General features: G+C 39.4%; 1 protein-coding gene across 1 annotated transcript; it reads left to right on the top strand.

Annotated features, from left to right (window-relative positions):
• Positions 1-2,107: 2,107 nt before the first annotated feature.
• WNT16 (Wnt family member 16) lies at positions 2,108-13,167 on the top strand. The gene is made up of 4 exons (XM_059933521.1): positions 2,108-2,475; positions 2,666-2,907; positions 4,724-5,010; positions 11,786-13,167. Exons 1-4 carry the CDS (start codon positions 2,381-2,383, stop codon positions 12,248-12,250), a joined length of 1,089 nt encoding a protein of 362 aa, XP_059789504.1. The 5' UTR covers positions 2,108-2,380; the 3' UTR covers positions 12,251-13,167.
• The last annotated feature ends 1,796 nt before the right edge of the window (positions 13,168-14,963 follow it).

Raw genomic sequence — 14,963 nt, 5'->3', positions numbered from 1 at the left:
ACAACAAAGGCAACATTCAAATGACCCCACTCCCAAACTAGATTAAGTAATCCTACAGTGTGTGTTCCCGGCGCACAATACTTCCCCAATGCATTCATTGCTCTGACTGTGATTGCCTGCCCCCTTGTCTGTCTTGCCAACTGGGCTATAAACTTCACTACCATTTAACTCAGTGCTATCCCCACTTTTTAACCCATAACGGAGGCTCAGTATATCTTCCTAAAGGAAAAAAGTCCAGCAACTTCCTTAAAACATCTACCATCGTTGGCTCGAAAAATCAACCTAAAGTATTCGTGTTCTCCACTCCCCCAGTTCTTCCCCAATACCCCTGCAGAGGAAGCCTCTGCTCTAGTTTCACCATTTGGGCCTCTTAGATATCTGCTCGGGATGTTCCTCACCACGTTGTTAATCTGTTCAGTAAATTGTTTTCAAAACCAGGATCTCGTGTACTGGGCCCCATGGCAGGAGTTCAGCAGGGAATGCTCCACTATCCCTCATGGAGAGGCTCACAGAATAAAGTGAGCTTGGATGAAGCCTCTGATTTTCAGAGAGGCCACTAGCCATTAGCCAAAATATTTCTGGATGAGTAACTACACCCTATCATCATCTTGACTCTCTAAAAATTACAATGTGGCTTTAGGACCTGGTACATAGCGTTCACTCAATAGATACTTGGTGGATAAAGGAATGAATGGGATAGGATGGGAATTCCAGTGAGCTTTTATTGCTCTGGGCTGATATAGGAGACATGCAGCAAATAAAATCATTTATTTGAGGATAAAGCTAATAAAGTAAATCTTTAACTTGAGTAAGTCTAGATTTTGGAACCCACTAAGGTGGTATACCCTGAGAGCTTACTAACATTTCAGAAGTCCTCTGAGGAGCAGGTGATGCCTCTCATAAACACTTCCTGTCACCAACTAGGTGAGACAGGGTTTTCTGATACCACAGCTAAGCATGTGCCGCCTGAATTCAGAGTTCTCCCCAGAGATCTTCTATCCTGGAAAACACTGGTTAACTAAACTCTCTAAACTTCCAGGCACCAGAACATTCTCCTGTTTCCGAACTCTTTGGCTCCAAACAGTAACTTGCCAGATTCTATACTTTCCTTTACTGATAATCTCAAATTATTTTGTTTCAGACTGGTCTCCATGGCTGGAGACAAGGCCAGAAAGGCTATGCCTTTAAGGGAAGGGATCTTCATAAATTCTCACAATAGTGGACACACAGTAGGTGTTTCATAAGTAAGCTTTTAAAATTTGTCTTCAATGTGTAGCCCTGTCCAAAGTCTCCAAGAGAGACATAGTGTGCATTGGAGAGAAGGGAAAGAACACAGCCCTCATTTTTCTAGAGCTCTCCAGACAGCTCTCACTCACATTCTCTCTGTGCCCTCCACCTTCTGACAGTCTCAAAGACTACGGAAAATAAGCAAAACCGTAAAACGAAATCACCTAACACAACTTAAATATGGTAGATTAGATGCTAGGCTGGAATCTTCCCTTTCGATAAAAGGAAATGCCTGCACAGATGATGATCGATCTCAAGCTTGACAAGTATTTCACTCATTCTCTAGAGTCTCCTGACACGTTGAGACCTCAAGCAGGGTGTTGAAAGGTCAATTTTTTGGTACCAACTCTGACTCAAAAAGATTATTCTCCTGTGAGGTGAAGTAGAGGAAAGAAACGGGGGCAGTGAGATTTTTCCATCCACTCCACCCAGAGGGTAATTAATCCAAATGAGACTGGGGTGGGTGGAGCTCAAACATCGCCCATTCAACCCACACCTTCACCCAGGGTTGTTAAGACAGAAGCGCCCCTATCAATCTTCGGGTTGAATCAATACCCCTCCCGCAGAGACCCGCTCTCAGGAAACTGTGACAGGAGGAAAGGTCAGGAACACAGGATCTGGACCGGCTGTCGGGGAACAGCGGGCCCGAGCGCCCCCCGCGGAGCCTGCTCTCAGCCAATGGGAGCCTGAGGTCCCGGTTTGATGAGATGAGGGGCCGCTGCTGGGCCAATCAGGCTCCAGGCGCGGCCAAGGGGAGGAGATGGGAGGAGAGGCCGGGGGCGATGGAGACAGAGCTACATCAACAGAAGTTTCTCACCTTGGAATGCGAGGGGCGCTCCCGCATCTCCTGCACATCTTCGACTCGTCTCGGGAGGAGTGCCCCAGGCTACTTTCCCAACTTCCTCACGCTGCTCCCAGCTCGCGAGGCTGCTGAGAGCCCCTACTACGGCTGGCCTTCTTTTTACGTTGTCTGCAGGGAGAAAGGAGGCGAGGGACACCTTGGTGCTGGGGAACTGACCTCTGTCCTGGTGGGCCTCTGGCTGGGGAGGGTCAAAGAGGAGTGGCTGGGCCTGGGGGACTCCATGCGGGGGCCATGGACAGAGCAGCGCTCCTGGGACTGTCCCGCCTGTGCGCGCTGTGGGCAGCCCTGCTCGCGCTGTTCCCCTGCGGAGCCCAAGGAAACTGGATGTGAGTATGGGGGCAGCAGGGGCGCACGGGGTTTGTGGCAAAAGGGATGCCCAGCCTCAGGGAACTTTCAGCTGAGGCTGGAGAGGAGAGGCGGGACCCTAGGGCGGGCGACCTAAATTTCGGGTAAACATCTGGGACTGGGGAGGAGAGCAGGGCAGCGGCTGACGCTAGGGGCGGCCGTGTCTTACAGGTGGTTGGGCATCGCCTCCTTTGGGGTTCCGGAGAAGCTGGGCTGCGCCAACTTGCCGCTGAACAGCCGCCAGAAGGAGCTGTGCAAGAGGAAACCGTACCTGCTGCCGAGCATCTGCGAGGGCGCCCGGCTGGGCATTCAGGAGTGCAGGAGCCAGTTCAGACACGAGAGATGGAACTGCCTGGTGGCCGCCGCCGCCCCGCCGGACGCCAGCCCTCTCTTTGGCTACGAGCTGAGCAGCGGTGAGTCCCGGGACGCTCTCAGCTGGCGCGGGACGGAGGGCAGGTCCTCCAATTCTTGTAAATAGAGAGTGCTTGCGTGGTCCCGTCGCTCCCTAAATCCCCAGAGAGGTCCTTTAGTGCAATGAAATTAGGGGCGACGGAAGCCAGACCCGGGGTGCAGGTGCGGTCCTGGAGGGGGTGACACCCCAGGTCCCGAGCGGGGCGCGTGGAGCTGTAGCTCTTCCTCCTTCCCGCGGCGCCCGGCCGGAGTTGGGGAAAAGCTGACACTCCACCCCGCCGACCCCTCGGACCCCGTAGCGCCCCCCTACGTGGGTGACCAGCTGGAGAAACATGATGTCGGCTGCAGGGAATGCCGCTGCCGCATCTGCTTTGACTTAAGCAGCTCCGCTGCGCACCGCGCACTGGCTAATTGCAGCGAAGCCCCAAGTTGGTTGGCTCCTCACAGCACCGGGAAGACGGAATAATGGCGATTTTAAAGGGACTGTCCCGGACAGCCCCACGTGAGGCTAACTCGAGCACTACTTTAGTTCTCCCCTCTACTCCTTTCCTTCTACCTTCTCCCTCCTGTGCGCACAGCCGCGGCGCGGGAAGCTGCAGTAAAACAAAGTTCCACTTCCACCGGCCTAGCAGTGACTTGGTAAGGATAAAGGTACAGAGGTATCAGCAGATTCAAAGAATTTCAGGCCCTGGGCGCTGAAAGATCCTTAGTTGTTTTTCACATTCATTTCGGTTCCCCCTCCACCTTTGACCCTTCCCCGCCGGGTCCCTACACTCGCCGCCGCCAAAGCATCGCTTTTGCCCCGCTGCGCTTTGGCCGGCACACCCTTCCGAAAGAGCCCTGACTCCCTGCAGAAAAAAAAGAAAAGAAGAAGAAGAGGATGTGTTCTTCACAGTTGCTGAAATGTAGAGGCATCTGCTGTTGAAAGGGTTTATTGGACAACGATGTGATAACGTTTCTACTCCAATCTAAACATCTCCAAAGCGGGGGAAAAAAAGTCGCCTGCTGAGTCCCTTCTAGACCATTTTATTACTGTTTTAATGGGACTTTAATTTGCAAAGATTTTAGCTCAAAACCTATTGCAGGTGTGTTATATCCATATTCAATATTCAATTGTTTTCCGTAACAATTCTTTTTTTTTTTTGCTGATGACATTTCAATTATCTTTAGCTGCCTTTAATACTGTAAGAGGATATAATACTGTACATAAGAATATTTCTATAGTATTTACCTTTCATATTAATATTGTTTTTCAGGATATCCTTTAAAAATCAGTCTTTGATGTGAAAGGAAACTGCAACATTTATCTCCTAATTGCTTTGGTCTTTGCTTAATTTTAGTTTGCATTCTGACGTGTATTTTTTATACAACAAAAGTCATACCAAATTTTTCACCTTGTGTTTTCTGATAACACATTTTAAATTTAACGAGAAGGGTAAGCGGGACTCCTTTGGGCATTGTATCACTATTTACGTATCCATACGAGGGATTTTAAATTCAACGTGTATTTATAGAATTTTTGTTGTCTGTTAAGTGCTGAGCTGGATGCTGACATACATTTCAAATTTTAAAAATAAACAGATGATATTAAGGTATGAGGACAATTTATGATATACAATATAGGAAAATCATACTGAAAATTAATGTTGCTTTTTTAAAAGCTGAGAACAATATGAAATTGTCCTTGCTTAAATATGTACTCATTAAAGCATCCATTGAAAAGTTGCTTCCCTGATAAGAAGGTAAGTAGAAGGCTTTGTTATGAACATAAACAGAGAACGGTATGACATTCATTTAGCAACTTATGTTTTATTCTAGGCACCAAGGAAACAGCATTTATTTATGCTGTGATGGCTGCAGGCCTGGTGCATTCTGTGACCAGGTCATGCAGTGCAGGCAACATGACTGAGTGTTCCTGTGACACCACCTTGCAGAACGGCGGCTCAGCAAGTGAAGGCTGGCACTGGGGGGGCTGCTCTGATGATGTCCAGTATGGCATGTGGTTCAGCAGAAAGTTCCTAGATTTCCCCATCAGAAACACCACGGGAAAAGAAAGCAAAGTACTATTAGCAATGAACCTACATAACAATGAAGCTGGAAGGCAGGTATGTATTAGAAAATGGAATAGAAATCCAGTGCCTTTAGGTAAATAACACTAGGATTACACTTCTGGATCAATCTGACCAAATGGTTTAAAAACCAAACGCATGCAGTCTAAGAATATATATGTATGTGTGTGTGTGTATAGATAGATAGATAGATAGATATGTAAAATTATATGTGTGTTTATTGTATATGTATAACAGCAAGTATATATATAAATATATATATATATATATATATATATATATATATATATATATATATATATACATATTATTTCATGAGCCTGTACTGACCATATTGATTTAGTTTAAGTTTACATCTGATGTGAGTTGAATCTGGTTATAGAATATATTTGTGATTGTATATTTCGTATACCTAAAACACCAATTATAAAATAACAGAAGTACAAGTGCCTGTTGGGTCATTTTATTCCACCCTCTTAGATGGTTAGTTGCAGAGCCAGAATAAGACTTACAGTATCTGCCTTTCTAACAGGACTGAATCAAATTTCATTTTTTCAAATTTGAATTTCCATTATATTTTTAAATCTATATTTTAGTAGGCAATGGCATCTAAAGAAGTTATCAGTTCTGTCCTTACTTTCTCTAGCAAAACATTCTTGAATACATTAGAGAATACACAACTCAATATTTTTTGTAAAACAAAATTTATTTAAGGGAATTAGTTATGTTATTATAAAGCAATGTAGATTCACTGTAAAAACTGATAAATACAGATAAATGTAAAGCAACTATAGATATATTAAATATTTTGATATTTAAAAATATAGATATATTAAAGATCTAGGGAGAGGGAAATTTGAAGACTCACATCTAATTAACCTCTTTATGAATTTTTTAATGCTAAATTATCTTAAAATGGAGGAAATTTGTAGCTTAATTTAACTTTTATGTATTTACCTTAATGAATATTGACACAATAAGCTTTGAGTTCTACAACATAGTTGAATTACTTGGTAATTCATAGTGACTTTCCAAAAACAGTCAAAACCTCTCTTAGGAATATAGATTTTCTATTTTGTAATAATCTTTTCAGGATGGGAATATCACCACATATCCTATATTATTGTAAATATTCAATAACCTGTAAAGGTCCCAAAGTAGTCATTGCAATCTGCCACATTCTCCTGCAATAAATTAAAATGAGTTGCGGTATCTCTTAGGAATATTTAAAGTATATGCTGCATTTGTTTTACATTTTTGGAAAGTGAATAAATGGAACTTGCTTGGAATAGTTGCAAGTTTCAGCCAGTTTTCTTTACTTAACCACTTTGGTTTAAAATACAAAAACCGAAAACTCAATAAATATATCACCATAACACTTCAAATTCAAACTTGACTATTCAGTTCTATTTGAATATTGATTCAAAACGGAAGATTAGAAAATAGGAAAGTCAGTAAATAGCTATGTAAGCTTTTCATTTTTTTGTTTGAAATTTTAAGTTAATTTATCTCACTAAAGTAACTCCTGCTAACACCATAGTTATGCACAGGTCTCTTCTTGATAAAGTTTTACATTAAAAAAAAATTAAATGAATGAGTTTTTGCTTCAATTTAAATAATATCCAATAAAGGAATTTTTATTATTTCTAACATATTAATATAAAAGAGGTTAAAGGTAATTAACATTTGTTCTTTAAAAGTCTAAACTAGAGAAAAACATCAAGTCAAATTAATACATTTTAAAAACAAGAAAACAATTGAATGAATATTTAGTATCACCTTAGACCTTAAATCTTCTTTAGTCATTCTTTAAATAATTTGGTAGAGACTAAAAAAACTTTAATCAGAAAAAAAAACTTCAAACTCATGTTATAATTCATTCTTTTGAATAAAGTTATCTCCAGACTTATGAAAAGTCCTAAAGTATTCTAAAATGTATTTTTATTAGCAATATTAGACAGCTATTTAGTTTTATTCCGTCTTATGTGGCTTTTTTTCAAATTAGGTAGCAATATTTGCCTCTGTAACTATTAACTTTGATCTATTTATATTCTGATTTTTTTTAAAGAAACATACAACCATTCAGCATCAATTTTAATCCACTGTTTGTCGGCAATAAAACAATCTCCTCACTTTACTGAGGTTTTCCCTATTATTCTAATATTGCCAAAAAAATTCAGCCTTTAGGTATATACACATTTTGTGTAAATTTCAGTTTTCTCTACTGAATTTTTTTTTTCCACATTGGTCTAGATGGAAGCTTAAAATATTACAAAATATTACCTGGATATTTTGAGGGTACTACACTGATGTTTTCGTTGGTCTTTTCTCATGAACTATTACAATTCAAAACATTTTAATATTTTTCTTTCCATTGGTGGTTAAAAAACAAAACAAAACAAACCCAACACCACCACCAGCACCGGAACAACAACAAAAATCAACCAGGTTTCCAAGATATTACCTAACATGGAAGAACAAAATACTACATTTTCAATATTGACAATTAAGAGTTTAATCTAATAGGTATATCCTTCTGAGTAAGGTTCAAGGTCTGCATTCAGTTGAGTTGATTTTCCTCATCTCAAAATCCCAAACTCAAAACGTAGGAAAGCGTTCAGAGAAATGTGGGTACTGGCGCTTAGTAGTGCTGTGAGCAGAATAGATGATTTTCTAATCTCTGACCTTAAATATTCTAATTCCCACTTGGTTTCTGACACCATTCCTAAAGTTATGACTCCAAGAATAATGTTGCCAAATGGTGATTGTCTAACAGATGTCTTCCAGGGGCAGAACTTCTGAGAATAATGTGACTTGGAATATTTGTGGGTATTTCTTTTGGTGTGCTTAAAATATTTCCATTCTTCCCATGTCCACCTCATAAACTTTTACGTTTCCCTACCCCATAATTTGTTTTATGATGGGTAACTCAAAAAAGTGGCATGGGCCCCACCCCTAAATTTCATTAACCTGTTTCAAGAATATTTACAAGCACTTGAACAACACACAAGTGTTTTGCTTTTCAGCAGGTTCATATATATTTTTGGACTGAAAGGGACAAAATGGGTCAGAGAAATAGGAATACTACAATTAGCCATCCAATTTATGTCACCGTTTTCATAAAAACTTAAACAGATCATCTGATAGTTGACAAATGAAATGTCACAAAATGTTCCATAACAGTTGTTTTTTTTTTTTAGTCATTTCTGTAAAGTTTGGATAAAGCAACCTACCGAAAAACAATCACCTCCGGCTGTGTTACCTCTGAGTCAAAACTAACTCCTTAGACCACTTCTCAAACAGTTTCTGGTTTTACATTAAGTGTTAATGAAACATCTTTCCTATTTCACTTCATCAGAAATTTATCAAACCAAAATTTAACATAGGAAACCCAGTAGATTAAATGCTATGCTCCTAATTGCTCTCCCATAGTTTAAAAATATTCCACCTAAATGTGCACATCTGTTTGCAATAATTAACAAAACGTTCCTCTCTTAATATCATTATAAACCTTAACAACTCAGTGAAGTAGAGAAAGGAATTTTCTCATAACCACACACAACTCATTCGCTTGCTATTCTCTTACTTTTCCTGTTAGAAAATCACTATGCTATCACTGCAGCTCAGAATGGCTATTTGACATCAATTAAGAATCCTAGCTGAAAAGCTCCAGAATATATATTTTTTGGAGTGTTCATGCAATTTTCTTAAATATATTTGTACTTTCCACTTTCATTTTTCTCTGTTCTACCAAAATTATCCTGCTGCATATAAAGACTTTATATCATATATTACCATCTATCCTTATGGAAGACAAGTGTCTCAACCAGGCTATTTATTTTTCTGTCAAATTAGAATAATAAGCAAGTACATGTTCATGAACTACTTACTATATGCAAGGCATTTCTTCCTATAAAACTAAATCAAGTAAAATAATTTATGAAAATGTGCTCTGAGTGTTAAATTCTGTGTGTGTGTGTGTGTGTGTGTGTACATGTTATCTGCCCTTGAACTCTGCATTTCATCACATTCTCCTAGTGGTGGTTGCACTGCTTTATTTTATCCCTATTTGTCCAAGTTTCTTCCTTGGAGTCTTAGAAGGGTATAATCATTTAAATTGCATGTCAAGTTCTTTGTCTTTCTATCCTAGAATATCAATATGAATAGTATTCACATATATAATAAAAATACTATTTCTTTTCTTATACTTATCGTTAAAGACAAAAAGGTAATGGAATTGAAAGATAATAGAATTAAATTCCTTAAAAATATCTCTAAAAAGTTTAGTTAACTCCACGTATTTAAAAGTTTCTAGTTTTCTATGGCAGGAAAATCTCCCCAAAATTCGGATACAGATTCAGCAGGTGGTACCCCTGGATTCAAAATCAGTCTTCCCTCTTATCCTTCACACCTGTGCAGTAGTGTGTCACTCTTGTGTCCTAGCACTGCTGTAGGCTGAGGAATTGGAGGAAAACCCAGCCAGATCAGGGTCTCCCAATATCATTGACTTCCTAGCAGTGACTCTTTTGTTGAAGAAAGTGGTCTTTATTACCTCTTCTTTATTCAGATTACCAACAGAGGATGAGTTAAAACTGTTCGAGCTAGACTAACCATTCAATGAGTATTTGGTGAGCGTTTATTCTGTCCTCCATGCTTTGCAAATTGGCAACACCATAGGTGATGTCTGAACTGGTTAATAAAAGAAAAGTCAGCTCCTCAGTCAAGAATCTGAGCGAGAGGCAGCTCTAAATCACTAAGTGATGACTGTAACGAGTGTTGATCAGGTTTAAACACATAAACTTACTTTCTTAGATTTTTGGCTTTCTTTGGACAATTTGTTTTTTTGTTACCTGGCATTAATTGAGCTCTCTTTTTCTCATATCCTTTGGGCACTTAAAATCTGAACAAAAGTAGGCAGATCGCATTAATTTGAACATTTATTTGCCTGGAGACTTTTTAAAAATTGAAGGCTTTGTGAATATCAAATGCCATAAATTTAACCAAATAAGCTTGTGTGCCAAATTGTTTTCAATTGAAAGGTAAATTTTACCTGAGATAATAAGAAATAGACATATCTACTGGCTTCTTAGTTTCATGAGTTCAAAACAAGCATATGTGTCATATCCTATAAAATACAGTGTTTAAATGTTGTTCGGTTTATTATTTTAAACACTAATATAAAGTATTGAATATTACACAAATCAATACCATATGCTCTCATTCAAGGCTGCAAATATAACAAATTGTTTGAAATACTCTGTCTCATTAGATAGTTCAGAAACTTTAGTTAATTTGTTAGGAAATGTAACATTCCACAAACATGTCAATGTCAACTGTGGTACAAAATAACAAAGTAGAAACCCCTGTCATTTTATAGTTTTGATAAGAACTTTAAGTGGAATTTAAGCGGTGGGGTTTTTCCTTTCTTTGGCGAGATTACACACATAATTTCCAAGTTATCGAATGGCTAGATCCGTTTTTTATTTTACCCAGCCTGTTGACAGAATGTCAACTCTCCAGTTAGTCCTGACGATTTATTAATCTGCTCTGCCATCCTCTGGGGATTGCAGGAAGTTATGCTGACTGGCCGGTATGTAAGAAATTAGAACTGTAAACTTTTATTTTAGAAATCTCTGTATTGTTTTTGCACGGTTAGCCCCATCTGAAATTTTATCTCAACTCTTACCGTACCTTCTTCTTCAGGGACAGGGGGAATTTATTTTGACCTTAATGTGTGTCAGGCAATGGATTCTAACCCATGTATGTAATCTCATTGAATTCCTCCATCGGAACAGAATAACTCGGCACTTAGAATTGAAAAATCGTATAAATATTATACCTTTTCTATGCTAGGAGGGTGCCACTGATCCTTCAAGAATAGGACGTATGTTTTGAATTAATTTTCCAGAAGAGGGGAAGAATTGGCTGGGAGCCACCGCACTCTCCAGCCCCTTCTTTCGACCAACTTAAGTTGATTAGTCAGGATTTCTCATGTGGTCTGTGACCAGGGGGTTGCATATCCCCCCAAACCCCTGTGAATATAACTGACTTTTGCAGTGATCAAACCTGAGAACTGTCAGTTCAGTAGCTCTCATCCTTAAATGCTCTTGGAATCATCTGAGCAGCTTTGTAGAAGTCATTGCCTGGACCCCACCTTGACAAATTAAATAAGAATCTCAGGGGTTATTTGTAAAGTTCCACAGGTGTTTCTGTGGGCATACAAGTCACCTGAGGATCTTATTAAAATGCAGATTTTGATTCCGCAGGTTTGGTGAGGGGCCTGAGGGTCTGTATCTCTCACAAGTGCTACTGGTGCTATTGGCCCATGAACCACACTCTGAGTAGCAAAGTGCTAAAATGAACGGTATCAGGAACATAGAGGCAGTAATGAACATCCTCTCGCACCCAAAATTAAATGAGAGACTAGAAATAAAAGTAGCTTCCCTTTGTTATCTCAGCTAATCTCTGTTAACATTATTAGCCTGGTCTGCAGCTTTAAATTAGACTCAGAAAGGTTTGTTCTGTAGGGTGAAGAGAAGGACAAAACGTTTGAATTCTAAGCAACCTAAAAGATCCTTTACGTGCAAAATCATCCTTATTTTTAAAAATTATTATTATTTTATTTCTATTATTTAATTGAAGTATTTTTAAAACTATTATTATTTTATTTAATTTTAATTGAAGTATATAACCATCGTTTTTATACAGGAGTAAACAGATCCAGAAAGTTAAGTGATTAGGCTGGTAGTGCTTCTGTTGTTGAGTAAAACACTTCATGAACAATGTTTCACTCAATTCCTGTTGGTTTCAGGCTGTCGCCAAGTTGATGTCATTAGAGTGCCGGTGTCACGGAGTTTCCGGCTCCTGTGCTGTGAAAACATGCTGGAAAACCATGTCTTCTTTCGAAAAGATTGGCCGTCTGTTGAAGGATAAATATGAAAACAGTGTCCAAATCTCAGACAAAATAAAGAGGAAAATGCACAGGAGAGAGAAAGATCAGAGGAAAATACCAATCCACAAGGATGATCTGCTCTACGTTAATAAGTCTCCTAATTACTGTGTAGAGGATAAGAAACTCGGGATCCCAGGGACCCAAGGCAGAGAGTGCAACCGCACGTCAGAGGGCGCAGACGGCTGCAACCTCCTCTGCTGCGGCAGGGGCTACAACACCCACGTGGTCAGGCACGTGGAGCGATGCGAGTGCAAGTTTATCTGGTGCTGCTATGTCCGCTGCAGGAGGTGTGAAAGCATGACTGATGTCCACACTTGCAAGTAACCACTCCAGCCAGCCTTGGGCAAGAGTCCCCAGTGACAGACGTACAACGGGAGTGGCTCCCACTGTGCTGGGCTGGGGAGCCTGACGCCTGCCTCCTCAGAATTCGCAGATCCTCGAGGCTCTCTCAGAAGTCCCTTTACCTGATCGATGTCAATGTCACACACTAGGCATGTAGATTTCTTGGGATTCTAAAACTGAAAAAGTTTGAGTTCATATGTTGGTGGTTTAGGGAACAGATGTTGAGGGGCAAGGAAGATAAACTGTCTCGTAAGCAAGAAAGAACAGGAAAGAGCCTTCATGCCGAGAGACCTGGTCCATACTCAGGATAAGATCCTTGACTATGGAACTCGGTTATGGAACTCAATAGTGGTGGGTGAATATTAGTCATTTTTAAAAGACATCTATTAGAGCAGCAAGGAGCAGTAAACATGAATCTCATTCTCTGAGTATTTTTTATGAAGAAATCATACTAAGTGTTGGTGCATAGAAACAGAAGGTGTTGGGACAGGTTAACAGAAGTGGTGGGTGCCTACTTAACACTTTCATTCATTCAGAAAGAATCTTCATAAGTGATATAACACCCCTAAAACATGTTTGTTAGTGATATTTCGTGACAAAACAAAAGAAGCAAGATGTAAGAAGCAAAATGTAAAAAGCAAAATGTATGATTTGGAGTTTAAGTGACTTTTAACCAGGAGAATTGATCTACAAGAGTATCAGTAAGGTATATAGCAACCTTTATCTTTGGCTTCACACTTTCATTATAGACCAGCTTCCACTGTTAAAAACTCAGCTCTGAAATACTGTAGGAAGGGATCCTGAAAGCATGTGGGAAAATCAGAGGTAGAAATATAAAGGGCTCTCGTACATTGTAAGGAAAAGCACCCTTTAAATGTGTAAAGACAGTATTTTGTACAGTATTTTGTTAAATTTTTTAATATTTTGTAAATAATGTTCTTAAGTTATATGATATATATTGAAACAAGATATTTTTTGCCAAAGCCCAAGAGCTAAGGCAATAAAATTATCTCAGAAATAATATTAGCTTCTGTTTCCTTTCATACTATTAACGTTGACATTTTTTCATACATTGAAAAAGAAGTTCGTTGAGCAGTTATATGGATATGCATTTCCTGCCAAAATGGCAGCTTTATATGTTGTAAATTAAAATATGCGGCAATATATTGACAATTGTGCTATTTCAGCAGTCAGATTAGTTGAATTCTGTTCTCAATTAGTTATGTTTAACCTGTAAGGCTATTATAATAAATTATACAGTAAAAGTCTTAACTGGAAAAAAGAATCTAAATCAGAATAATGATCAATTTGTGGATTTGATATATTGGATATTTAATACGTTGTGTGAAATGCTGCATTTCCATGTGAGTTTGGAGTGGTCTTTCTTGTTTTAGTATTCATGCATGTAGAGTCATGATATTTTACAAGGTTCCTGGTGAAAATTACAGGGCTGTATTTAAGGTGGTAGTTTAATGTAAAATGCTATGTTTTTTATGAATTGTTAAATATTTCAGTATCATATAGAAAAAATAGATTGTCTAAGTTCAGAATGGACAAAGAAAGAATATTCTTTTTCTCAAAATAAGCTAAAGAAATGTTTCCCTGCCCACCCTGGTCTCATTCTATTTCCTTTCAATTTTATTTAAAAGGCAAAGCAATAATTTATGAAAAAGAGCAAACCATGGAAAATGACTCTGATCTAATATTAAAATCAAGGCTAAACATTTAACTGTGACCCTTAAAGTTTAACAAAATTACTATTTACTGAATGAGAGACTCCAAAATGACAAATGAACAAATACAGTGCTTATTTAAGAGCGGTTTACCATTCTTCAGCATCCACTGATGAGAATAACCTGAAAAATAGACACATTATTATGCCTTTTTTTTTGCAAAGTATATCTATTTTATCTGCGTTGAAAATAAGCACTCTTTCTTAAAACATGAAGACTGCAGTTTCCATTGATAACCATTTTTTTCTATCAACTAGAAAACTTTTCGTAATTAACTTACCAACCGATTGTGAGAACCAGGGAGACTTTAATTCACAAATACATGACTACTATTCAGCCACTGCTGAAAAACAGTGGTGCCAACTCAGCACCACCCCCTAACCCCCGCCTGCCTGAGCAAGAACTCCCAGCTCCCAAGCTGCGTCTTTGGTTTCTTCTTTTCCGTCTCCCTGGCGTCACCATGGAAGCCACCCATGAATGTCTCACCTGTGTTACTGGTTGACAGCCTAGCTTTGGCCCATTTCCTTCCCAGTCCCCATCGTAGTATAGGTAGCAGCATGGTGCTCCTGGAAATACACGTTCTGGGGCCCAAACGCTTCTATCCAGTTTAGCCTATTGTGCCTTCATGGTTTAGGGCTCCTTATGGTGCAGGTAACAAAAAAAGCAACCCAGACTGACAAACATTAAAGGAAATGTACTGACTCGGTGGGTGAAAAGTCTAGAGTTGTGACCGATTCAGGTGAAGTTTGATCCAAAAGCTCACACCATGTTCCCAGGACTCAGGTCTCTCCATCTCCAGCCTAAAGAAGCTGGCTTCTGTGATGTTGTCTTCGACTGTAGGCTCCACAGGGTTCTGTGCCAACCCCCCCAATACCCAAGTCTCAGCAGCTCTGGGCTCTCGGCTTTTCTCATCAACACAGCTGCCACACTTCCTTCCAGATCTAACATTCTCCTACTACTCA

This window comes from Balaenoptera ricei, chromosome 9 (assembly GCF_028023285.1).
Source record: "Balaenoptera ricei isolate mBalRic1 chromosome 9, mBalRic1.hap2, whole genome shotgun sequence".
Lineage (NCBI taxonomy): Eukaryota > Metazoa > Chordata > Mammalia > Artiodactyla > Balaenopteridae > Balaenoptera > Balaenoptera ricei.
The sequence above is the reverse complement of the archived record's forward strand: the minus strand, read 5'-3'. Positions and strand labels throughout refer to the sequence as shown.